The sequence below is a fragment of the Argiope bruennichi genome, chromosome X1 (genome assembly GCF_947563725.1).
Source record: "Argiope bruennichi chromosome X1, qqArgBrue1.1, whole genome shotgun sequence".
NCBI classification, from domain to species: domain Eukaryota; kingdom Metazoa; phylum Arthropoda; class Arachnida; order Araneae; family Araneidae; genus Argiope; species Argiope bruennichi.
Window position 1 is genome coordinate 16491037 of NC_079162.1, and position 26269 is coordinate 16517305.

Sequence of the window (26269 nt, forward strand, 5' to 3'; positions counted from 1 at the left end):
TTTATTTTTCTTCATGCTACAAAAAGGAATATCAGAGATATATGACCATATTTCTATCAAAAAAATATAGACACTTTTTCCTCGATCCATGTAATACTTTATTTAAAATACTAGAATCAGCATTCAGAAAATTTCTCAAAAATGTAAAAGGCAAACGTAAACGTAAATCTATCCAAAATAAATCAATTGCTTCTAATCTAAAATAATTCTCTCGATTAAAGACAGACTTTCATGAAAAAATCATGCTTGGAAATTAACTATTCTTACCACAAAACATAAATAAATAAAACGTACATTCATAAAAAATATAACAAAATTTAACTTAGTTTTATTTATAAATGTATAATACTTTAGCCTTCTACTGCAAAAAATATCATACATTTCTAACTCTGACACGCCACACAAAGTGTAAACATTCTACAGAATAGGTTAATGCAGACCGTCCTGAACTCAATTGCGAATGAAGTTTTGAAGACATTAGAAGAACTGACGACATAGACTTCATGTGACATTTATATGAATTGACCCCATATTTTTTCTCCAAAGGTTTCATGCGTTTAACCCTCCACACGGGATGCAAAATCTGTAATCCTTTCATTTGGCAAATGGGCAGCAATAAAAAATTGCGTACAGTTTGATTCAAATGTAGCGCAATTTTAAAACAGAAATTTAATCTTCAACGATTTGCAATAACATTTTTGTCATATTAAGATGATTAAAAAAAAATCTTCGAACTCTCTCTTCTAATTTAATTCTAATAAGAGATGTTACTAAGTTATCCTCAATCCAATGGTCTAATAATGGACTTTTAATATTTTTTAAGCACCGGTTTTCTTCAATAGCTTTAAAAAAAATTTGTGAGGCTCATTAAGATTTTTATTGAAAATAAAACTGATTTTTTTTTCAGAATTTAAACATCTGCATCTTCTGTGTTAACTATGCCCACCAAATTCTTTTTCTACTCTTCTTTTCTTAAATACACTTAAACAACACAGTTTTTATCACAATTTCATAAACTATATCTAATAATTACTAATCATTAAAATTTTGTAATACTTTTTTCTGATACCTTCACAATGTTTAAAATTTTAATTTTTCATATGCCTTTCATAAATTTGTACACACATGACAAGATATATCTAAAAATGTAAAATGAATTAAATCAGCATTGTGACATGACGTGATACTGGTTTCGGTAAGCTAAATTTGTCATCTCATTATTTTGATCACATTCTAATAAAGTATCATCGCATCACCTAATACATTATAGACAATTAATTTCCTAATTTAGGAACATTGCACAAAATCTAATTCTGTAATCCTCGCAATCTAGATGAAACACAATTTAAAATTGAGATAGCTCCTGCTGGAAATAATCCCAATTCGTAATATCCCGTGAGAACCAAATCATTGAAAAAATTTTTTAAAAAACAAACATAGTACTTAACACTAATTATCATCAAATGATTCAATGGCACCAGCAGTTTTTCCTCCACTTAAGTTTGCGTGTCTCATTACTGTCTGAGCTTAAGTGGCAATTTGGATGATGTCATCACTCTCCCCGGCGGTTGGAGCCGTACTAAACAATCCGGCCACGCGTGGGATCACCACATTATATGCGCACTTTTTTTTCTTTTTTTTACAATATGCACTATAAATTCCAGTAAGCATTTCAACAAGCTGTCAGATTATAATTTCTGAATATTTGGTGTGCTTTACAACTATTCAAGACAACAAGGGCATTTCAAAAATTTATTTATTTATTTAGGCCAATACAGAACATTACCATACAAACTGGCGCAAGGTATGTAATCAGCATGAAATTCAGTACGTCATATTAGATATTAACTAGGAGATTTATCCTTGTTGGTTTATTTACCTATAGAACAGTTAAAAGTATTTCGTTAGGAATATGAAGAAAAAAAAATGAGTGGTGTCGTAAACATGTCAAATGAGCTGATCAGAAATATACTGGATCAGATCAGGGTGGAAATATACTGTTCACATATGATAGCAAATTTTGTTAATTATCCGATTGAGGCCGTTAATACATTTGGCATGAACTTGGAACTATTTATTTTTTAACCATCAGGAAAGTTATTCATTGGAGAAGTAGTGATGTGAAATTTTAAGTAGGCATGAGGTTTCACACTTGCACAATACTTTTCTTTATAGAAAAAGGAAATATAAAATCACAAATATGTCTGTGAGATAATATAATGTCACACCGTTGCAGTTTGTGTGGTAGTATTGGATATTGTTTCAGATTCGTGGATGATAATGCCGTATTAACAATCTCAGTGAAAGCGAAGGAGTGACCCATTTACTCACTGAACTTAAATCCCATAGAACACGTATGGAATGAACTTGAGAAATGCACGGCAAAGAGAAATAAGCCACTGTTATCAAAAATTGCCTTTCAGTGATGCTTAAGAAGAAATAACCGACTTAGTTGGAATTTCACTTGGATAATTTGGGTCAGATTATGGCAGTTAATGCTATGCCTGAATTACAAAGAGAAATCAACGTATATTTTATTAAGGTTTCATAACAGAAACTGTAATCAAGTTCTTGCCCACTCTTTTTCTTGCTTTTATTTCTAAAACCATAAGCTGGTATATTTTCTTTTTGTACCGTGTTTTTCCTTACATTTCTCATCGTATTAAAAATTTGTTGCTTTGGTATTACATTTTTTTCTTTAGGTTTGTTTAGTTTTACATGTTGTTATTAACACAAAACTATTACAAATTATTTTGTCCTACAAATTGTGTCTTGTTCTTAAATTTATGGATTCCAGCGTAGTTATATCCCATAAATGAATAACAAAAATTAATAGTTGTAGATGCATTAACCCTAAAATGAGAAGAGCTTCCTTTTTTTTACGAAATGCACTAGTAAATTATCTATAGCTTTTGAATTTATGAAAATCTCATAAATAATAGGTGTTTTCCGAAAAAATAGCGCATGAAAAATCTAATATTGAATTAAAATTAACATCATTTTTAAAACATAGAAAGTGAATGAAAATTTACTTGTGATATCTGGTGTAAAGTCAGATATTACTTTTTCACAGATCAGAAGTAAAATAAAATGCTTCATTTAAGAAGTTATCAGAGATGTAATGGCTTTGTCTGCAAAATAATAATAATAATAAATAAATGAATAAAAAATAAACAATCCAGGATTTTTATGAAACAAGAAAATAAATGTTTCAAAAATTTCAACAATGAAAATTGTTGCAAATCATATTTAAAAATATTTTTTAATTACAGCAAAATTGGTCCGCTAAATGTGTGTAGTTGGAAAAATAATCAATTTTTGTGTAATAAAAGGATGTAGAAATTATATTTATCCAATAATATTTTCAGAAATTTTCAACATTCACATCGAAATTGCGTTTATTAAATTAATCGTTATCTTTTATTAATCGTTTATTAAAAGTATGTTTGCGAAAAATTTGATAACTTTTAGTTAAATGGCTTGAATTTTAATCAGCCAGAAAAAAGAAAAAGAACAAACACAGGCATTTGCTTTTAGAATTAGTAGAGGTAGAGAGAGTTATTTAATAGGCATTAAATATGGACGGTTCTTTCATTAAAAAGGTACCTTAAAGACATATTACAAACAGATTCAAAAAACCAATTTTATAATATAATTTCGAAAGTTCTTTAACACTGGAAGCGCCATTTTTCAAAACTTCCGAAATCCTCATCTGATCTCAAACAAAAATTCGTTTGTGGACAAATTTCAAGACGGAAAATCAATTTCAAGAGCAAAAAACGATAAACATAATGGAAAATTTTCAAGATAGCACTTATAATACTATTTTAATTAGCTGGGTTGATCTCTTCGCCAACTTGAAGGAATCTGCTCTCCCGGGACTACTTCCATCGCGGTAATAAATGTGAGCCTGAAGATGCGATAATAAAGTGTTTAAATTATTGAAGAGCCTTTTTTATTTATTTTTGCGACTATACAATAATTTGTAATGAAAATGCTAATAAAAAATAATTTGTTAAGGGCTTCTTTTCCTATTTGAATTTTAAAAAATAAAAAATAATTTTCGCAAAAAATTTTTTAAATAAAGAAATACAATGAAATTATAATTAGTTTTCAAAATAATAACGCAATGTTTTGATGATTAGAGGAATTGATTGTGTCCTCAAACAGCGATTAACGTAATGTGGTTTCACAATTTGAACTAGTATATCTTAAGATCAAGATTTTATCCATGTTTTTCCTGATAAATTTTGGATAAATATAAATTTCATAATAAACATGATTGTCATTTGAAGTGTATTAAAATAATTTAAAATATGGTTTGTTTTGCTTCTTTAACATTTTATTGGACTCATAGAAATCATTCTTATAACTCTTAGATCCTTTTTTATAAATTAGTTTTAAAAAAAGAACTATTTATTTGGTTTAAAAGCTTTGAATTTTAATCATTTTGTTAGACAGATTTCATACAAAATCACTGATGATAACTATATTATACCCTATTTTAAATAAAGTTCAAAGTTTTAAATTCTTCTATTTAACTGAATTACTTATTTATTCTCCATCCTCTGATAGCATAAAGCAGTTAATTTTGAAGAAAATATTTAGAAATAACATTAGTATAGGTTTCGAAATAAATTTTAAATCAGTTGTGCTTGTTGTTAGAGGTTCAATCATCATAAATATGCTTATAAACACACATAAAGAAAATTTAAATGTGTTAAAAAGTCAATTTAAAAATCGTTTCTTTAGTTTATACTTCTTACCACAAAGTCGAATTTATATTTAAAATGAATTTACTTTTAATTTTAAAAAATGCTTATAATGGAAAATATTTCATTGTATAGTAAATACATATTTATTTTATAACTGAATATTTTTAAAGTGACAAACCATTGAAATTCAAGATGTTTTCAAAGTAACTTTTTCCAATTAATAAGAATTTGTATAATAAAGTTATAGCATTTTAAAAATATTTTTATCCTGATTGGAAACCGATGTACCTCAAAAAATTGTTACAATGTAAAATTCAAAAAATATTTCAATAAATGATACGTTGTTTAGATTTTTATAGATTGTTGACTATTAACGAAAGTTAAAAAGATGAATAATCTTACAATGACTTCAAGTATAAAAAAACTAAATGTCTAATCTTTCTTACGCATTTTTTTAAACTCCAATAAAATACCACTTTTTGCTCTCATATTATTGTATTTTATTTCACTAAATGCATATAAAATTATTTTTCTGGTTTTAACGAAAAAAAAAACTGAAAGAGATTTGAATCTCTAACCTGAAATATCTTAACTAGAAATGATCAGGATTTGATTTGTCTATCTTTATTCAAATTTAATTTTTCTGAATTTTTAAGTTGCTTTTGAAGGGTGAATTTTTGGGGATATTGAAATTCTTCATTGCAAACAGAGATTCTAATTCTATAGTATACTTCTCGTCACTTTTGGACCAATGAAATATAAAAACTATCTGTGTAACTGAAATTATTTACTGTAAATACCTACCATCATCTAAATCATAGACTCACCATCAACTCTCTTCAATCAGAAATACTTTTCTTACAGTTGATGAATGCAAACATTTCCTTAAGCAAACATTAATAAATGATATATTTCCAGTTTAGATCATTTTTAAAGAAATGGAAGAAAGATCATTTGTTAAGAGAGAATAAAAGAGCTTGTACAAGAAAAAATGACATATCGTCTCGCTTCTTCTGACTGTAATAATTTACAGGATGAATTTAACATTACATTCATTAGTGAAAAATATTAATTAAAAATTTGAAATAAAGAATTTTAAACATTCTTTAAAAATTATTAAAACAGACATTACAGTCTAGCATGGATTCATTTATACTTCCGTAATAACAAAATAAATAATTTTAAAATGTTAAATAAAATGTGCAGTCTTTAGTTGTATCCTACTGTATTAATTTAAATATCAAATAATATCATTATTGCATTTTTCAAAAACATATAGTATTTTGGAAATATCTGTTTTATCTGTTTACTTTCCTTCTTTCTCTTTATTTAATATTCGACTAATTACGAGTCATTATGATAATGTCATTTGTATAATGACGCTTTGATCCCATATGTCACTGTGTGATATCACATGCATCCTATGATTCCATTATCACTGAAAACCTTTAAGATGTGAAACTTTGTTCTTGTTAGCTTCTTCATGTGTGCGTTGTCTATGTATTGAAAATGAACGCTTCTAGCTATATCTCATCTTTGCATACTACACTCTACTAATTTCTCCTTCATGTATTATTGAATTTTTCAGTTAAATAAAAATATAGTGTAGAATAAAAACGATTGTCTTAAAGTAAAAAAATCCAGTGCTTCATTGCCCAGTCAAAAAAATGTTTTTAAAAATTTAATGTGCAGGAATATTTTATTAAAAATGTTTAAAAAAGGGGGACTCGATATAAAAGTTTAATCTTATAATTTTTCCAATCTTATAATTTTTTATGGACTCAAACAGCATGAAATACAATTCCTTACATTGTTTAAACATTTTTCCAATTGGAGTCCCATCTCTAATGAGTTAAAAATTATTCACGATTAGAGTGAATACCCTGTACAAAATGCATGCATAATACATCGAAAGAAAACAATTTCAATAGTTTATAAATGAATCATATTTAAAATAACAACTAAGTAATTTTTTTTCAAGCTTGTACACTACATTTACAAGAACTAGAAATTTTTTTAATTATTTTCAGTATCAATATTATGTAGTTATTTTTATTGTACATATAATAGTCCCAAACTATATAGTTTACCTGTATGAAAAGTAGTTAATGATAGTGTTTTGACATTTTTCCTTTTTCAGTTATGCTAATATATTTTTTATCCGCCTTTATGAGTATTAAAATCTATTCTAACTTCCAAGATGCACAACTTAATTTTTTTCTTAGCTAATTTATTTCGTGAAATTATGAATGTAACGCTAAACTACGTGTATGGAATTATTTTGAAATTTTAAAAATCGGTTCCTGTCTGCAGCTAAATAACTTTCCAAACTCTTATTTGTTAGATTCTCAAAAAATTAAAATGATTCCAATTAAGTGCCAGAGGAATGAAAGGTAAAACTGATGATAGAAAAGGATAGGTACTTGTTTAAACAGTTATTGTCCTACATTTTGTCCGTGCATCTTCAACTAGTTTACAAAGCTTGCATGGAATGATTTGGAATGGAGGACGTGCATTTCGCTTTCATATAAGATAAATTAATGCATTCTCTCAACTCTTGAGTGCTTTCACCATCTTCCTGGCATTCATACGTGATAAAAATTGGGCGAGAGACAATTAGAGGGTCAAATAATAGAATAAAGTTTATCATGGATAGAGTGTTAGATTCCCTAAATGAACAGTGATCGTTACTTTATTACAGTACAAAGGAACTCCCACCCTTTTCTGCAAAATTCCAAATCCTGCAGATGAAACTGACGTTGCGTTGTTGCCTGATTTTGTATTATCTAGTAGACTAGCGGGAAAAAAAAGAGCTACCGTCAAGTGTCATGAAAACGCCATAATTTACAATGAATCAGCATATTCTTCAGCGATATTTTTATAGATATGAGTTAACTGAAACTAAACATCAAATTCTTACGTAATGTACCTAGTTAAAACTGTTTTGAAAATGAATTAAAGGATATAGTGTGCTGCTCATCTAAGACTATTTTTGATTATTTCTATTTGTGATTTTGCAAATGTTTTAACAATGTTCATTTAATAAAAGCTTCTAAGCAGTGGAAAAGAAATTAATAAATGGTTAGTTTTCTTCGTAGTTCTTGTGTTTATTTAGATATTGCTTAATTTTTTTAGAGATGTGTCCAGCGTAATGTAAAATAACACGGGAGAAAATAAACCTAATAATAATAATATTTAATAGCTTAAAATATAAATGTCCTTCTAGGTTTGATTTCATATTTTGTATTCTAATATCAATTTCTTTAATTAATAAAATGCTTAATTCAGGCGAGATACAACACGGCTTTAAAAAAATGTGTGTATGATATTATGTTTCCCATAACCTTGCTCGAAAACTGAAAAAATTGAACAACAAACATAAGCAAAACTGAGTTGGTGAACTTTTCATCTATTCTTATGGTTGAGTTTTTATGACGGAAAAGCTTTAAATTTGATCATATTACATCAAACTGAATGAAATTCCGTCTGTATAAAAGTGAAAAGCTAATTTGTATGAGCGATCAATAAAAATCAAAAAAAGTTAAAATTAATTAAAAATTCAGTTAAAAATTAGAACTCTCTTTAATATATGGATAGCAATCGATTGATTTAAAGCAAGTAAAAAGTTGAGAAATATTTGAGAATTAAAGTAAGTAAAAATTCTCATTACAAACAGTGAAAGGTATATACAAATTTGAAATAAAGGAAATTACAAAAACTGTGATATATTTCAATATTTAGTAAATTAACTGAACAATTTTTTTTCTCCTTGATTAGTTTTCTGTTCTGATGCTCAAAATAATAAATATTTATAATATTTTTCACGATGTTAATCAAATTGTACACTTAACGAAGGCATGTCCAAGAATTTACAGAAGAATTTACTATTGTATAAATCATGATAGGGATGCCTTCGTTCTACAGTACTGAATATCTTTGTTTCCTCAAAAAGTATAAAAGCCTTTTCTAAGTAATGTAAGAAGAACTTGTTTTGTGACCAATAGGAGCCATCAGAACTGAAATTTACAATACAAGGTACAAAATAAAAAGAAATATTTAGTGAAATTATAGACAAATGAAAAAGATGTACAGTTACGACAGGAGTTTTCTATTCATAAAATTGCTATCTGCTTCTTAGTTAGTTATTTAACCCTTTAAATACGACAGTACTTAAAATTATCATCTAAATCATGCTGATGACAGTGCCATGTAAATTATGCATAACTCTATAACAAGCAACAGAAATCTGCTAGGGCAGAAATTTAAAAAAATTATTATTAATTCCATTAATTATTTTAATTCATGAAAAAAAATTCCCTCAGCGATGTTCTTATTGTTCATAAAAACTTATCTAATGAAGTAAAATTAAATTGAAAAATTGATGAAGTAAATAAAGGATTAAAAAAAGTTAATTTAAAAAAATCTTTTAAAAATTAAATTTTCTTTTCCTTTAGTCTTTTAACGTTTACAAACGTTCATTTTTCTACTATGTCATTCAAACAAATGGTTCGGTTATTGGGCATTTTTTGTAAAGTGACATGCGAAAAGCGAATGAATTGTTTTGCGTTACGATATGTACAAAATGTATGCTTTAATCGTAGCTAATTTGCAAACCGTTAGAGATTGGAACTGCTTTAAAAGACGCAAATAAATGTATTTTATATAGTTTCAATCGATTAAAATACTAATACCGAAAAAAATTACAGAGACTAAATTTTTAGGAGGTGTTCCGGTTCCATTAGTCATAGCTAGTAAAATGATATTTAGATGGTGCCATTTTAAGCAAAAAATGCTCCACACTTCTGAAACAAAAACTGACAGAATTTTGAATTTACCAATCAGGCGTCAGCACTTCCACGAGACAGCCGTTGAAATAATTCAAAAATAATGATTACCTCTGTCAGTTTTGATCTCAAACGATTAAATTTTCCCCCTTAAAATTTCAATGAATCAAATTTATTTCACTAAATAAACTAATAGAATTAGGGGGATTGTATTAAAATTTAGCTTTGGTAATCTTTTCATTAGTCTATTTATTGACTCCAAGAGCATAAAACATAATTATTTATTCCATTTTCCGAATTGGAAGCACACGCGTAGTTCTAATGATTAAAGCTTATTTATCGAGCCACGATTATTTTGTTGCATTAATTTATTATATATCATATTTTAATATATTCTGTTGATTTATTAAAATCTATTTATTTCTATGTATTTAGTGATTTTGATTGTCTTACAAAGAACATTCAATTGACGTTTGATCAGATATAGTCATGACAGTAAAAACGAAGCACCGAGCATTTTTCTAACATTGTTGATCATTCATTCAAATAAATGATACTTCAAATGAAATCACATAATCTAAACGATATGATATTAGAAAATTTGGTAAAAGGCTGTTTATATATTAACTTAAAAAATTCTGTTATCAAACCCATTTTTTCTTCTTCAAAGTTCAACTTTGTTACATATGAAGCTGTATTATTCTCTATGAGATACTTGAAATATTGTCTATCTTTGGCCTTCACGAAGTGTTTTCATTAGGCTTAATTGAGTGAAAGGAACCAAATGTTTCCCACGAGGTGCTTATTCAGCTTGTTCTTTTCTCTTGGCTTTTACAGTTCTCAAGCAGTTTGTCCGAGACCAATGTTAATCCCATGTCCCATTTCAATAAGAAATATCGGAATTTTTTGGTACCCTTCGAAGCTGTACCTTCTTTTTATACAAACATTTATCTGCTACCCCTAACAAAAGAAAACTACAATCTAATATTAAAACATATTCTATATTTAATATAAGAATCTTAGAAAATAAATTGATGCAAGTAATTGGACTATATGCAATAATACAGATTAAAGCATTTCTATAAGTAAAAATTTAACTTGTCGCTTTTATTTCTAAAACTTTCACTGGAACATGAAATGTTTAATTTTATTAGTAGCACAGTCGTCAATAAAAATAATGGGGCATCTCTCCAACATTGTTATTTATTAACGCATCCTCACGAAATTGGGGTCGATGGAAATTACTCAAGAAGACTGATTTATTTAGATAGTAAAACTGATCCTCAAAATTTATTAACCTAGTTAATTAATTAGTATCTCGGAATTTTCTCATTATGCAAATAGAGATTTTTCAATAATTCGATCCAGTATGCCTTTTCATAAATGTGCATCCAATTTCGTTCCAAAAATCGTAGTAGTTCTTGATTTATAATTAATTTTGTTTTCTGAAAACTCCGCCTGGAAAGAGTCAATCCACTAAAGACCATATATTAAGTAAACCTCGGATTACTAAAAGCAAAAGAAAAAAAAAGTGTCATTTCACTGAGATTCTAAAAAATGAACTAAAACTGACTCAAGTTGACCATTAAGATGAATATTCATTTTCAAATTCTAACTAATATATAATTTCTTTTTTAATTTAAGCATTTCATTTTCAAAATATTTTCGAGCCCGCCTCTATGGTTGATCAGTTGATATATTTCAAGAAAAATATAAAATCATGTTTAAAGATTAGATAGTAATTCCAATCAATAGAATATCTTAAATAAATACACGGCGGTATTCATTTTAATTCTTCGATAAATAAATGCTCTTTTAAATGAAGAACAGAAATTTGTAATTATATTTGATTTGGTATTCATAAATAGTACAGTTTTTATAGCCCTGATATGAAATCCTTATATCTAAGGAAATCCAAAGTATTTAAACTACAGGATTATTGCTTAAATTTAACTTAAAAATTCAAAACTATACATTATTCTAACATCTATTCATCGATCTATAAATAAGAGCAATAAATTATAACTTTATTATTCGTTAAAAATCGCAATCCAGTAGTCTAAGTATTCTTTTTTTCTAATAAGTAATTATTCTTAACCTTCTACATTTTTATATCCACTATTTAAATATATTTATTTTTGATAAAAAAGGAAATCCTACTTTATAGAAAAATCATCTGATCTGAAATTTTCCAATAACAATTTTATAACAGCATTTAAAAATCATGTATCACGACGCGTAGATCGATAGTACAAGTAGAAATAATGCTCCGTCCTTCAACAAGAAGACATGTTAAGGCCTTTCCAATCAACTGTGGGAATTTTGCAGTTTCTTCTAAATATTTCAAAAACTATAATATGTATGCTTCTGTGATTCCAATATTTGGGTACCCCAACTTTGCTGTCGGGTAAAAATTTAACTTTGTTACAATTCACTTTTTTTTCCATCAAAGCCGTATTTAAAAATTTGTAAAAAATCATTACTTCTTTAAAAATTTATTCCATAGTTCATTTGTGTAGCAAAATTAGGTTCTTTAAATTAATAAAAAAAATCGAGAAACATAATTTAGTTTCCGAAATATCGTCAAAGATATCCATGATTTATTTAACATTTATAACATTAACAATAACAACATGACAGTGAACCGATTAAGTGAAAAAAAAATTGAAAGGTGATTGAGATACTAACTGAATAATCGTGTTAAATAGCCCAGTTAATTAATGTATCTATCAAACAGGCAGTCCTCTTGAGACATTTCAGTCAACATCAGTTTTGTGCGGATATGATATTAACTAGCAAAGTTACAGAGTTGTCCCATTATTTTTGTTGACTATTGTACTCACATTTTATTCGTTTAATCTCGACGCTGCATCAAGTTCAGTGGCAATGAATATGAAGCATAAAACACTTTTAAATACAGAACAAAGATAAATGTTTGCAGAAAATTTTTGTACCAACAAGGTAACACTTCACCATAAGTCAAGAGGTAAACAATAGCATGAAATCAGCGTTTACTGTATTTTAAAATGAACTATCTAAAGTCTAATGCGATGCCTATAAATGTACTTTACTTGTTCAGTGTATTATCCTCTCTTTGGGATTTGTAAAATGTCAAAAAATTCCGGATCGAAGGAAGAGAGAAAAATCATAAAATTTTAATTACTCTTGATTTCATCCTTTCGTATGTAATTAATCTGAAAAAATTGGTTTCTAAAATTGGTAACTAAGCTAAGTAATGAAATCCACAAACGTCCTCTTTCTATTTGATAAGCGATACGAGATTGATTCTGTTTTAGCGATATTCAATGCGACATTCTCGAATGTGTAGCATTTTTTCACGATACTTCTTTTTATTAAAATTGGTTTGTTTGTTTTTTTCAGATACTGCTTTGAATGGCACTAAGCCAGATGAACAAGATGTACCTGAAGTGAAAAACATACGATATTGGGCTAATAAAAGTAAGATTTTGTTCATGACTTTTGTAGGAAAATATTATAGGATCTTTGAACAATCATAGATATTTTCAATTGTATTATGCATCAATTGTTAGAAAAATTTTAGAATAAAATAATTTTTAAAATATTTCACATAAATATTAAATATAAAATATTCTGTTTCATTGCAAGATGATAGATAACTCAGTGAAAAGGGCTTTAAGTAATAAAAATTTTCAATTCTAACAATTAAGTGCTTGATTTGTCTATATAGGACAAACGCGTTAAATGATAAAAATGATGATGTCGGCAACAATAGAAAAAAAATCGATTTTCACTCTCCAATATTTGTAGAATTATATATTGTACCAGTAATGAAACCTTATTGCGTTTTATCCCAATAACAAAAATTTTAATTTTTAGAAAATTTGGAACTTTTCTCAAGCAAAATTTAATTGTATTTAAGTTAGCTAAATTTTGTTAACAAACTATAAATACAATATTCAGTAAATAATCGTAAATTAATAAAGTTAAGTAAAATCATTTTTAACTGTAGAATTTCAGTTTATAATCGAAACTTACTACTTTCAGAATAAAATATGCAAAAAATCAATTTGCACGAATTTACAAAAAGCGTTAACGTTTCCAATCAAAAACACCAACAATTTACCCAATGAAAAAAAAAAGAGAGAGAGAAGTGAAATCTAAAGTTTTAAACTGCAACCGAATTCAAATATTAGATATTATGAAATATTATTAAAAGTTTTCCCATAATTATTAAATAAAATTTTTTATCCTATTTTTGTATCAAATGTTATTAATATTAAAAAACAAAAAATAATTGGTAAATGGCAAACGCTGCGAATTGTAGGAAAACTCATCGAAGTCTCATATCAAATACATATTAAACCTTTAATTGGTTTTCATTTTTCAAAATTTGAGAGCTTTTAACTCGAATTGCTCGGCATTAAACAAGAAAATGCTTCTCCATCAAGCAGAAAGGAATTTGGTTCATAAAAAAATCGCTTACATTAGAAGATTCTTAAATAATCTGTTTTGGATCTTAATTAGAATAATAAAATTTTGTGGTTTTTACTAATTAAGAAATAGGATTTCAGTGATATTTTGTGTGATTTTTAATGTATTTAAGATTACGTTCTCAGCAGCATCGAAGTGTATTATCATTTTTGTTAATTTCTTGATTAGAATTTATCTCATATATATCGTAGTAATATTTTAAAAACTGCTGATTAATGTTTCTTAAATTAATTATTACGTTACTTTTTAGAAATGACTTCTTTTTGTTTTAACAGTCATTATTTAAAAATTATTAAATATGTACGCCAATGTTTCGTAGAATCTTAATTCATTTTCACCTAACAGTTCAGTCATATTAGGAAGGGAGCTTCATGCTAAAGAAAATCAATTGTATTTTAATTCTGTTAATATAACACTAAAAAATCTTTGAAAAACCAGAGTACAATTCTTCCTAAGTGATATTGATGGTAAAACTCCAATGAATTGAAAACATGAATATTATCAAATGCAGTATCCAACTTAAAAATATTAGGTTTTTTTATTTCAACCAAAAGGGCAAATGAATGAAGAAACGGTATTAAAAAGGCTTTATTTTAAAATGTTAAATGTTAAGATATTTGTAGGATAATCTTTATTTCTTTAAAATCGATGTAATGTGACTTTTATGTCTCGTGAATTAACATAATTTCTTTTATTCTCGCATAAAATTTTCTTGAGAGTAACTGTAGTGTGAAAAGCTCATTATACGCCTGATGAAACTATTTTGTAGCTTTGTAGGTAAAAAAAAAATTCATAACTATGAGGGATTCAAAAATTCCAGAGCATTGTGAAATAAATAACCAACAAGAGTGGTCTTTCCAAAACTTTCTTGCATACTCTCTAACAAAGACGTTATCTCCTCACACCCCTCAAAAAAATGTTGAGCTTGGGTAAGGTGGAGAAAGTCTTTCATGGCACTGGCGTACAATAGTTAAGAAATATTAACCTTTAGCATGAACTCAACATTTTTACTAATTCTATCATGTGATTCTTGGCCAGCTTTTTGACGATTAATATTGATATGCGGTTAATAATAACTGAACATTGAATTTGTTTTAGACGCATTTTTTGCCAACTCATTGAAACCAAAATTTGTTACAAACTATATTTGTAATCACAAAATCACATACCAAATTTGATACATTTAAGTTATTGCACTTTTGAGTCATCGCGGTTGCATGCTTCTGAAAATAGAAATCGACAGACGTTCAATCCTTAATCGGATTTGACTCAAGGTTTGATATGTTTACAATATACGTAGATGTAAAATTTGTGTGCCGAATTTAAATAACTCTCTTGGTTTTGTGTTAATTTATATTCGAACTGCAGGACAGATAGACTTCCTTTGAAGAGATTTTACTCAAGATCTGATAGAAATATATGAATCTGGTGTAAAGATCATAACAAAATTTCATCCGTCTCAAAGTGTTTTTGAGTTATCTTTGACACAGACAGACAGACAGACATATTCCAAAAATGTGTTTTTCGGGCTCAGAGATGTCTAAAACACAGAGATTCGTCAAAATCTCGAATTAAAATTTTTTCACAATTACAATACTTTATATTTCGTACATGAGAAAAAAAAAAACTGTTACTGAGTAGCGTGAAAAATATTTATTTCCACTGATTCATAAAAGGAAGCTGCTGTAAATAAGAAATCCTTACGAATCTATTAGGTAGCATGATTAGTAATAAAGCGCTCTTTTTACAAATCGATATCATGTTTCTATATTATCACATTTTGTTCTATGATAATTTTTAAAAATTGGAATTTTACATTCAGTTAAACTTTTTTAATTCTCTAAGAATTTGGAAAAGAATAATCACAAGCCTTGCTGTGATTTATTTTTAGAGATTTCTAGAGGTATAGATTCGCAATAAATGGTCTTATCGCGAGATAATTTTGTAAAAGGAGAGGGAACTTGAATAAGCATTTCGATGGCTTTCCTTTAATAAATATTCGGCTCCCCTTTTGTTATGCCTTCGCAATTTGAAAGAAGCGTAGAATCTCATCAGCAAAATAAATTTTATCATCTTGAAGTACTGGAGGAACAGAAGGAATTCGGATTTCCTCTTTTACTGTCAAGCCATTATCGATCAGGCACGTAAGGAACGGAAGAATTCTACTTAACAAGCACTCATTCACAGTATTTCTGTTTTAGTTTTCTGACGGGGGGGGGTTATGGTGTTCTGTTACATATTTAACAAAAATCCATTTTCTCTCTCTTCGTATTTAACTTTCAAAAGTTGAAAAGTTTCTTTTCGATTCTTCAAATTTTACGGTGTACAGATGTCGCATTCGATAGAAAATGTTGGGCGGGAATAAAATAATTTTCCGTTTTAGGTGGCATCTGCAACTAAAACGAAGGAATAGATTTTCACATGCAGACTGAGGAAAGCACGAGAAAATGAATTCAGTTAAATAATAGGAAGAAGAATCGAAGATAGAAGGAATTTTGATATTGCAATTGCTAATAATTACAATATAAATAATAAGTGCAAGTAATAATAATAAGTGCTAAATAATTACAATAAATGTATAAAAAATAGATTGGAAGGAAAATGGGAAAAAAATTTGATAATCAATTAATTATTTATTAATCAATATGAGGGGCCCCTTGCACAACTGCATCGTTTTCAATGTCACTAAGTTCAAAGTATAAAATATCATTCAATTCAGGTATAATTTCCCCACCTTTTTTGTCGAATTTATCTTTCCATACCTTCCGTATCTGCTTATAAAATATGATTTTGTTAAATTCTTTAGTTTTAGCAGCAGATGTCTTCAAATAGTGAAATTTATGTCAAGACCCCTCTTCGTTACTGCAGATGCCGAGACAAAATCAATTCTTCCAATTTTAGGATGTGAAATGGATCCTTCATTAAAGGCATAAAATTGAAACAAAAATTATAAACAGAGAAAAATTGAAAGAGAAATTGAGACAAAAATAAATAAATGAATGTTTCTGTTTTCAAGATAAGCTGATATATATGTGTTCGATGAATTTCTTTTTCAGTCAGCCATGTTTTTAAGAAAGTTCGTCATCCGAAGAAGAGAAGAAGGAGCAGTTTCGGTTCTCTCTTTTCTTCGATTGGTAAGTAGGCAATCTTCTTTCTTCCAGATATTTCACAGACTGAAGCAACAAAAAACAAGCACTTTATAATCAAAATATATTTGTAATTCACGAAGTAGCTATTAAAATGCATGCTTAATGAACTAATGAAAAGAGACGATGTTTTTCTCTTTTCGAATTCATTGATGAGAGATATATTGAAAAAAGTCTGAAACGTGCTATTTCGAAAAAATGAAGTAAACTTAAAAGTGTGGTTTTGTTTTTGTTTCGATCATTTATTTGAATTTTCAAGCATGTGATAACTATTTATTTATTTTTTAATGTGTCACCCATAATTAAAAAGCAGTTGACATTAATCCAGATGATAGCAATACAAAGTTTTTAGTCTGCTGATTCGAACTTAGAGGCAGCTACAGGGAAAATGGAAAGTGTGCTACGTCACTGGCCATTAAAATGAAAGTAAAATCAGGAGAGTATGTAATAGAAAACTGATAATTTTTCGATGAGATTTTCTTAAATACTATCTTTTTATACAAGTAATACACACGTGGAAGAAACTGTTAATGTTCATTTTAAATGTGTGTCTTATTGAACTACAAAACAAGACAATTTAGATTGAGAATTATCTCAAAACTCCATCATTTGAAATATAGAACTGATTAGTATAAGTTAAATAATTAGGAATATTATATGTAAATATTTAGTTCTTGTGGTAAAAATAAACATAAATCATAGATAAGGCGTCAATAATAACCAGAAAAATAGCGCATCTTCATCAGTTATAAATATCTGAAATTCCAGCATAACTGATTCTGCAATTCACCGAAATATCATCGGAGTTCCATTATATTCAGAAACCTAAAAAACTCAATTCAAACACAGACAGTAATTTTTTTCACATTTATGAAGCGTTCTTTGAATCCATCTTCTTAAATTTTGATTTCTTTGAACTCACTGTTTATAGGGCAAATGGAAGTTACTCAGCAGATAAGCATTCTTAATTCAGCTGTGACACTCTACTTCTTCACTGATTTCATTTTATTTCAATTAATTTGTTAATACCACTGAAAAAAATTTCTAATGAAATGATTAGAATTTCAAATAAAAAATAAATCGACATTTTAATGATAAATTTTACAATTATAAAAGCTCTTGGATTTAAACTTTATATTAAATATAATGAACTGGTCAGTTTTAAAGTATTTTCATTCTAAAAAAGAATTCCATTTAATTTGTTTTTTAGTTAGAGTAATCGTATTTTACGACTAATTTCTACAAAAGTATTAGAATTTTTAATAGCTATTTCGAGGCAGTTGCTTTAATTCTATGTCATTTGAAATTTAATGTAAAAGATCGAAATTGAAAATATGAAAACTTTCTCAGGTTATTCATATATTGAGAAGTAAATTCATAAAAACTATTAAAATATTCGAAACGTTAGAATTTGTTGCATCGAATTACCAGTTTAAAATGCTTCCATAAAAATAATTTCTATTTTAAAGAAATGAATATATGTAATTAACGTATCTTTCTTGAGGAATCAACTCCTTGTGAATAGAAAATAGTGATTGTTTTGTGTGTAAGAAAAGGAATTTCAAAAGATGTACCACTGACAATGATGGTCAAGATTTCTTTTTATACATAATTTTACCAACACATAGACTTAAATTTTTGAAACGTCATTATAATATTAATGAAGGCATTTAATTGAAAGTACGTTTAATAAATATTGTGCAGTTTTAAGAATTCTGATATGTAAGTGATAAAAAAATAAAGTTTTAAATGAAATGGCAAGAATTGAAGCTATAAAATAATAAAATGAAAAAATTTGTTTAAAACTTGCTTTCATATACACATTAGTATAAAATAATTTTTTTCCTCAGAAATAAGAACGTTAAATTAAGATTGTGAAATTATGAGACTCTGATTGAAATATTCCAAGAAAAACTGGAAATTGAATTACATATTTCTCTGTACTAATAAAGATGGAAGTCTGTCTTTCTTTCGATAATCTCCAGAACAGACATAGAATTACTAAATGTAGCCCAAGCTCACTTTAAATGCTGAAGATGCATATTCACAATTTGAAACTATTTTCAATGTTTTTTTTTGTTTTGTTTTTTTCATATTTAAAAACTAAGCCTTATTTCAAAGTCTTTGGGGGGTTTTTTCTGCCGATAATGTTCGGAAGAAGTTTTTACGTTATTTTCAATGCAAACAGTTACCTCACCAATAGAACCAGTTTAATTATTTTATGGTATTTCACCTCATTTTTACAAATTTCTTAATTACCATGATATGCTCTCAAGGAGATCTTGTTACGGCAGTCCTGAGGAGAAGAAAAAGCAAAAAGTAATAAAAATAAAATTGCAGGAGTGCTCTCTTCAAAACTTTCTAGCATACTATTTAAATTATTATTAAATTATATTAAAATTATATTGTTATTAAATTATATTATTAAATTATATTAAAGGCATTATCCCCCTCCCCCCGAATAAAATTGTGGACTTTGGTCAAGACCGCAAATTCCTTGCATGGCCTTGTCAAACAATAGTTAAGAAATATAAATCTTAGGCCAGAATTTGGCATTTTTATTGAATCTATCGTACGATCCTTGGTGATTTTTTTGGCGATTAATCCCTGGTATGTAGTTAATTCACAGAAATATTTAATACACATTTTGGACGCTTTTTTACCAACCGATTTGAAACCAAAATTTGACATAGAACTACAATTGTACTCACAAGATCACATACCAAATTTCATTTATTTAAGTCATTGCATTTTTGAGTTATTTCATTTACATACATGAGAAAATACAGATCGACAGACGATCAACCCTTTGGCACAGTTGATACAAAATTTTTAGAAAATTTACTTTTAGATGCTAAACCTGTTTGACAAATTTTATGTATCTAGCTATGTTCCTCAGTTATTGAGTTCACTTGTACTCGAATAGCCGGACAGACAGGCTTCCTTCGAAAGGATTTCGCTCGATGGCGGTTTTCAGTAATCACGTTTACACCATACGAAAGTATAAGCAGAAGGCGGCCAAGGATTGGGTTTCAAATTTGATACAGATCTGCATTTAAGATGCTTAAAAAAGATCGACACTTAAGATGCTCTTTTATTGATATCTATATACATCTTACTATACATATAGTATAGTACTGTCTTTTATATATCTTACTTTTGTAATCATCCTTTGGTCGGACAGAAAGACAAACACAGTATAGATTTAGTCCAAAATTTGATAAAAAGTCCAAAAATTAATTTTCATCCATCTAGCTCAAAGTAGCTAGTTATTGAGTCACTATATCCACAGATTGGCAGACATGATTAGACAGACAGACATAATTATAAAAATGTGTTTTTCTAATTAAAAAGGATCTGAAGCGTTGTTTCACATTTTTTTTTTTTTTTTGATGATACAATACTTTCTTTTTGTATAATTCGTATAAAGTAAAAACTTGTTATAAAACGAGCCCAGGAGGTTCGGGGGGGAAAGAGGAAATTACACAGTCGGAAAAGTTTTCTTTTTGAAATTTTTTAAGTTTTGAATTAGTTATATTAAGCAAAATGTTAACTTTTTTTAAAGAATTTCAATTATTTTCGTGCATCTTAAACTAGTTTTCAATATAAAATATTTATTACCAATTTTAAAACTCCAAAAGAAATTCTTACATTGATGTAATGTCAGGTTTGTGAGATTTCATCAAATTATTTGACCTGCTTCAATAATATTCTGAACCAATCTTTCAAAAATCTGTATTATAGTACCACACATGAAAAAGAAAAAAAATACCATGGGTAGTGAAGTATTAAATTTTAAAAAAGCATTTATCTAGCCAAATAAATGTTTCCTGACTGCGATTTAACATGAATATTTTTGAAAAATTCTTTAATATTGGCTCGATTTATAGTGGTTAATGCAGTTTTTATTTCAAATAAAACCTTTTTCAATTTTCAAGTCATATTTACTTGATACTGAAAAGAATTTTAGAATATTTCCATAAAGTAAACAAGAAATTCAAATGAATAATTTAGAAATACCACCGCATTTCTGTGTCCTTTACAGATCTTCCAAAGGCAGATTTAATTTACCTTCCTGACAACCATGTGACTGAGTCATTGTGATTTGATTTTGCTAGGCATTTGAAATTTTTGATTCTGGAATTTGTTTTTAAAAAAAATCGAGATTTTAAACATTTTACTTAATTTGTAGTCAATATTTCGGGCCATAATAAGATCAGATTTATCTGTCCTTTTTCAAAAGTAGCAATTTATCATGTTCAGAAACTTCAACTAGAAATGAATTGTCTTAATTCTGAATTATTAATATAAAATATAACAAAGGATTTTAAAACTAACAATTTTTAAATTTTATAGCTATTACTGAACCATTGAAATTAATAAATTGAGCTAAAAGATGGTCGTAGAACGCTTTAGTTAATGATTTAATTTTTAAGCAATATTTTGAAATAATAAAGTTGTTCGTTGCTAGGGAATTTCCTTATAGTTTTTCTATCAGCAATTAAAACTTTTGATATTTAGTTTACACCACCGTATATTTAATTTTAAAAAAATACTTTCTGTTTTTCAGTATACTAATAAAAGCATATTTTAGAAACCTTTTTATGTTTATTTTTACTGTGTAATTCTTAATATATTGCATTTTTTATGAATGTTATCAAATCTCGAAATATCTTTCTCACTGTCTCTAACCGATGACAGAATACATATGTAATTAAAACTAATCTATTATCTGATAATTAGATTTGAAATGTTGTAATATTATATCGTAGAAAACATACAAATTTGCAAAATTTGAGAACTCTGTTGTCAAAATCGATTATAATTTCCATTCCATTAATAAATCTTTACCTTTATCCATTTGAAACAAAGCAAACAACTCAAAAAATCAACCAAAGCTATTTTTTATTTTCTTGCTATTCCTGAAAAACCTCTCAATACTGATTTGTTCAAGGAATAGCTTTATTCGATTGTACCACATTTAAAGAGAGAAATAAATGATGTGAAAAAATCGTTCTCACGCCTTTGTGGCAGTAAGAATAGAAATTATTGTGTCCTAGCAAGAAGGCTTATGAACGAAATGATGTATGTCAGAAACATATATGCTCTAAATAAAATTTTTTATTAAACATAAATTTTATCCGAATTTTATCATGTTTTATTTTTAGTAACTTATGTGTAAAGGGTGTTATTTGCTGTTCTAAAAACGGAAATATGTGGAATAGTTTGTCAGCATGCCAAAATTGAATGGAAATGAATTCGTTATGCATACAAAAAATAGAGTTTTTTTATGTACTCGGATGTCATCCGTAGTAGTAGGATATCTCAAATATCGTTAAAGACTGTGGCATTTATCTAACTTCTCATCTTACTAGCTTTGCTAAATATGTATACTGAAAGGACTATATATGACACACAAAAATTCATTTATTTACGAAACTAAAACACAATGAATTGCAACGACAAAATTCCAAACATTATTGAATGAATGATATCATTGCTCGCTAACTGGTGAATGATTGATGATACTCCTATCAATAACCATAATGGTAAGAGAAATAACATTTTTGATGGACTCAAAAATGAATTTTTAATTTCTCAAAGTTTGATACCAATCTAATGTCATTATTTCAGTGACTTTATTGTTTGGAGAAATTCTTCAGAATAGTGCTTGTTGTATAACTTAATTTAACATATCTTCACATAATTCACTTAACGACGTAATAGAAAATCCAAGATCTTAATTGCTAATCTATTGGGAATGAGAAGAATAAAGTATTTTTTTGAAGAGAAAAACAAAGTTGACTTTCTAAAATTGTATAAAGTTGTTTTATCTCATTATTAAACTTGTTATAAAGAATTTTTCAGATTATAAGATACACATGACTTCTCCTCTGAAGCTAATAAGTACACTTCGTTATGCATTCTTTTACAAGATTTAAAGTTAAACTTCATGAAATAAACTTCATTAATATTGAAATATAAATTTCGATTTTATTCCAGATCATTCTCACTGATCAAAAGGTCATGAATTGTGTTCCAAAATGTTGGATTATCGTCATGCAAAGCGCAACATGGGAACTAATAAATGATAGATTTGAAATACTCTGCTTGAGATACTCTTTAAGAACGTGAAAATGGATGAATAAAAATGTGAAAATGAACGTGAAAATGAATAAATAAAAATGTGAAAATGAATGAATAAAAGTGACCACCAATGCGGTTATCACTCATTACTAAACATTAAGTGAATTCTCTTTGAGAATGAAATTATTCCAGAAATCCCTAAAATGTTTTAAAGATAACCTAAGGGAAAAAGGAGAAGAAAAAAAATTATACACTTTTATTTAAATTAGTTCGTTTTATGTTCGTAAAGATGATATTTTTCAATTGTATTTCAATCCTTCCTTAATGTACTGGAGTTCTGAAAATTTTTATAATTGAGTGTTCTCAAAGGCATTATACTAATTTAATATTTTCAAAACTTAGTTATCAGTGAATCGATCTATTTTAGTTACATTTTTATTCCCGAAGGAAGGCAACATCTGATAATCCATTCGAAAAAGTGTTGATTACACGATTTCGTAATATTGATAATAATGAATTATAAACCAGAGACAAATAAGAAGAAAATAACAGGGGAAGGAATTATACTTTTTGCATCCTAATAAGAGTATTTTTTAAATGTTGCTTTTAAATTCATTTAAACGTATCCACAAAATTATAAATGACTTGCTCTCGGTCCACTGATGAATAGCTGCGGACAGTTTTATAAAACTAAGCAAAATTTTTTTAAAATTTATTAGCTTTCTACATATGAAACATTTAAATTCAATATTTCTTCAGCAGAAATAAATTTCTTTGAGAGTCATTTATTTGAGCCATAAGAAAAAGCATAATAAAGTAGAGGTATAATGAGAATATAGATATTAGAAAAGAATAAATTATTTAAAATTATCTCTGCAAAGAAGTATCATAAGAGAATTAGTAGTTCGATAGAATTAAGCTACGATGCAAACGTTTCTCGTCTTTTTATTCGTTGGGGGATATATTCATATTTAAGACTACATGAACCAACTAGATTTCAGTGACTTTAGTGGGCCACCAAGGTTAGAGAAAGACGCTTCTCAACAATAATTCCAGTTTTGAGTGATTGATTTATCGATTGGTTATGTTGGCTGAAAGCCAATGAGTTGGGGAAACGAGGCGATAACTAAATGTTTTGATTTTATTGCTCGAAGCAACATATCAAACTTGGTCTTTTTCAAGGATAAGCACAAAACCTCCAGAGAAAAGTAACTTAAAGGTGTTTCAGAATAGATTGCATATTAAAATTCATCAAATTGAACACTCTATGAATCATGATTTGAAAGCTTATTTGTTTTTACTCCAAACGTACACTTATGAAGAGACTTTTTATTTGACGTTGACGTGAATAAAAATATCTAAACATTTTGGATAAGAAAATTGCCGACATTTCTTAGAAGATTACATGTATTTATAATATATATTTCGGATGACATGTTTTTCAAAAATCCAAATTTAAACTTCAAAGCATATATGATTTTTAATAGTAACTCTGAAGTAATTGTACTATATGAACTATATGAAAGCATTCTGTTTTTCCACTTTCATCAATGAGTGCTTCATATGCTCATCCACCCTGAAAGGTGATTTTTAAAAAAACGAAAGTAACAACGAGCCCTCGTGTATATATCTTTGATGGAATGTATCTAGCAAACAGCTTTATTTTTTCTGACATAAGATATTTAAGCATACTTTATTACCTAAAATTTCAAAATGTTAGAATTAAATGTTAGTTCTTTTAAGAAAATAATTAAAAATTGAATTTCTAAAAATTAGCTATTGCTTATCTTCTCGGAGTTTTTTTTTTTTTTTCTTATTTTTCTAGAAATTACTACATTCTTATCATTAGTTGAAGGGTCATATAGCTGAGAATTATTTCCTTACACAGCATGTATTTGACCACATATGCCTAATCCTCTGTCCTGAAAGTTTCTGGATACTTATTTATCCAACGTAATGACTGTTACTCCAGAAAAGCAGGATTTTTTTTATTAGAGAAAATGAGAAGGATAAGGCATAATGCAATTTGAATAAAAATTATTTATTTCAACACATTTACGAGAAACAATTTGTATCGTTAGAATAAAAAGTTTTCATCGTCTTAACTGCCATATTGACAGCAGTTAAAGGAATGATTATCGGAGTTAAGTTAAAAACCGCCTCAGATGCATCTTGGAATCCATAAATTAAAAGATGTGAATTTAATATTAAATCTTTCTTCTTGGCATAGATAGTCAATTGGATGATTCAGATGCAGATCATTCACATTACAAGCCTGAAGCCATTGATACATTGTGTCAGCTTACTAAATTCAATAAGAGGGAACTGCAACTGATGTATAGAGGTTTCAAACAGGTAAGTTATGTTTTTATAAAGTTTAAATGACTGCGGAAATTGAAACGAAATATTTGCTCTGAAAGATGAAAAACTTCAAAAATTCTCTTTTTCTTAATTTTAAGCTCCATAAATTGAAAAATCAGAAATAATACGAAGGATTTTAAGTGCAATCATAAATTTAAAATAGAGAATATTTAGCATATTTCTCATCATTTTCAGTTGGTATTCTTATACCAATTTCAGTCTGGGTTTCCGATTTCACTCCGTTCAATCTTCCTATACTATTCAATCCTATGTAAGTGCAAACATACTTCCATGATATCATCAGCTCTCTGTCAACGCTACAACGATACCATACTCTGTCAATTCAGTGGTATGGATTCCAACTTGTTTCGAACGAGAATCTTTGCATGTATAGAATTCTTGTCTTATCAAATAGAATTTGGGACATTTTAGTGCCTGAAACATGAAGCACATACATGTTGGATCTATTAGATAAGTGTTTACCAAAAGAAGAATTATCTTATCTTTTGTCACTTATTCATAGTGATATTCATTTTAAAGAAATGAGAAGTATTTTTATTTTCATGTAAATTCATTTTTATACAACACTCATAAGCAAAAAGTACAGTAAAGGCTTTTGATTTTCACTAATATCACATTTAAATGGCAAAATCGAAAACTTTATCTCAACCATTATAAATCTCTGAATGTATTGTAAAAAGTT

General features: G+C 27.8%; 1 protein-coding gene across 2 annotated transcripts in view; it reads left to right on the forward strand.

Annotated features, from left to right (window-relative positions):
- The window catches only part of LOC129959053 (Kv channel-interacting protein 4-like), a 117322-nt gene that overhangs the window by 63887 nt on the left and 27166 nt on the right, over positions 1-26269 (forward strand). For both annotated transcript variants that reach the window (XM_056071846.1, XM_056071847.1), the window contains exons 3-5: positions 12881-12958; positions 17029-17106; positions 25436-25560. In XM_056071846.1, coding sequence (XP_055927821.1) covers positions 12881-12958; positions 17029-17106; positions 25436-25560 — 281 coding nt within the window. The remainder of the gene's footprint in view (positions 1-12880; positions 12959-17028; positions 17107-25435; positions 25561-26269) is intronic.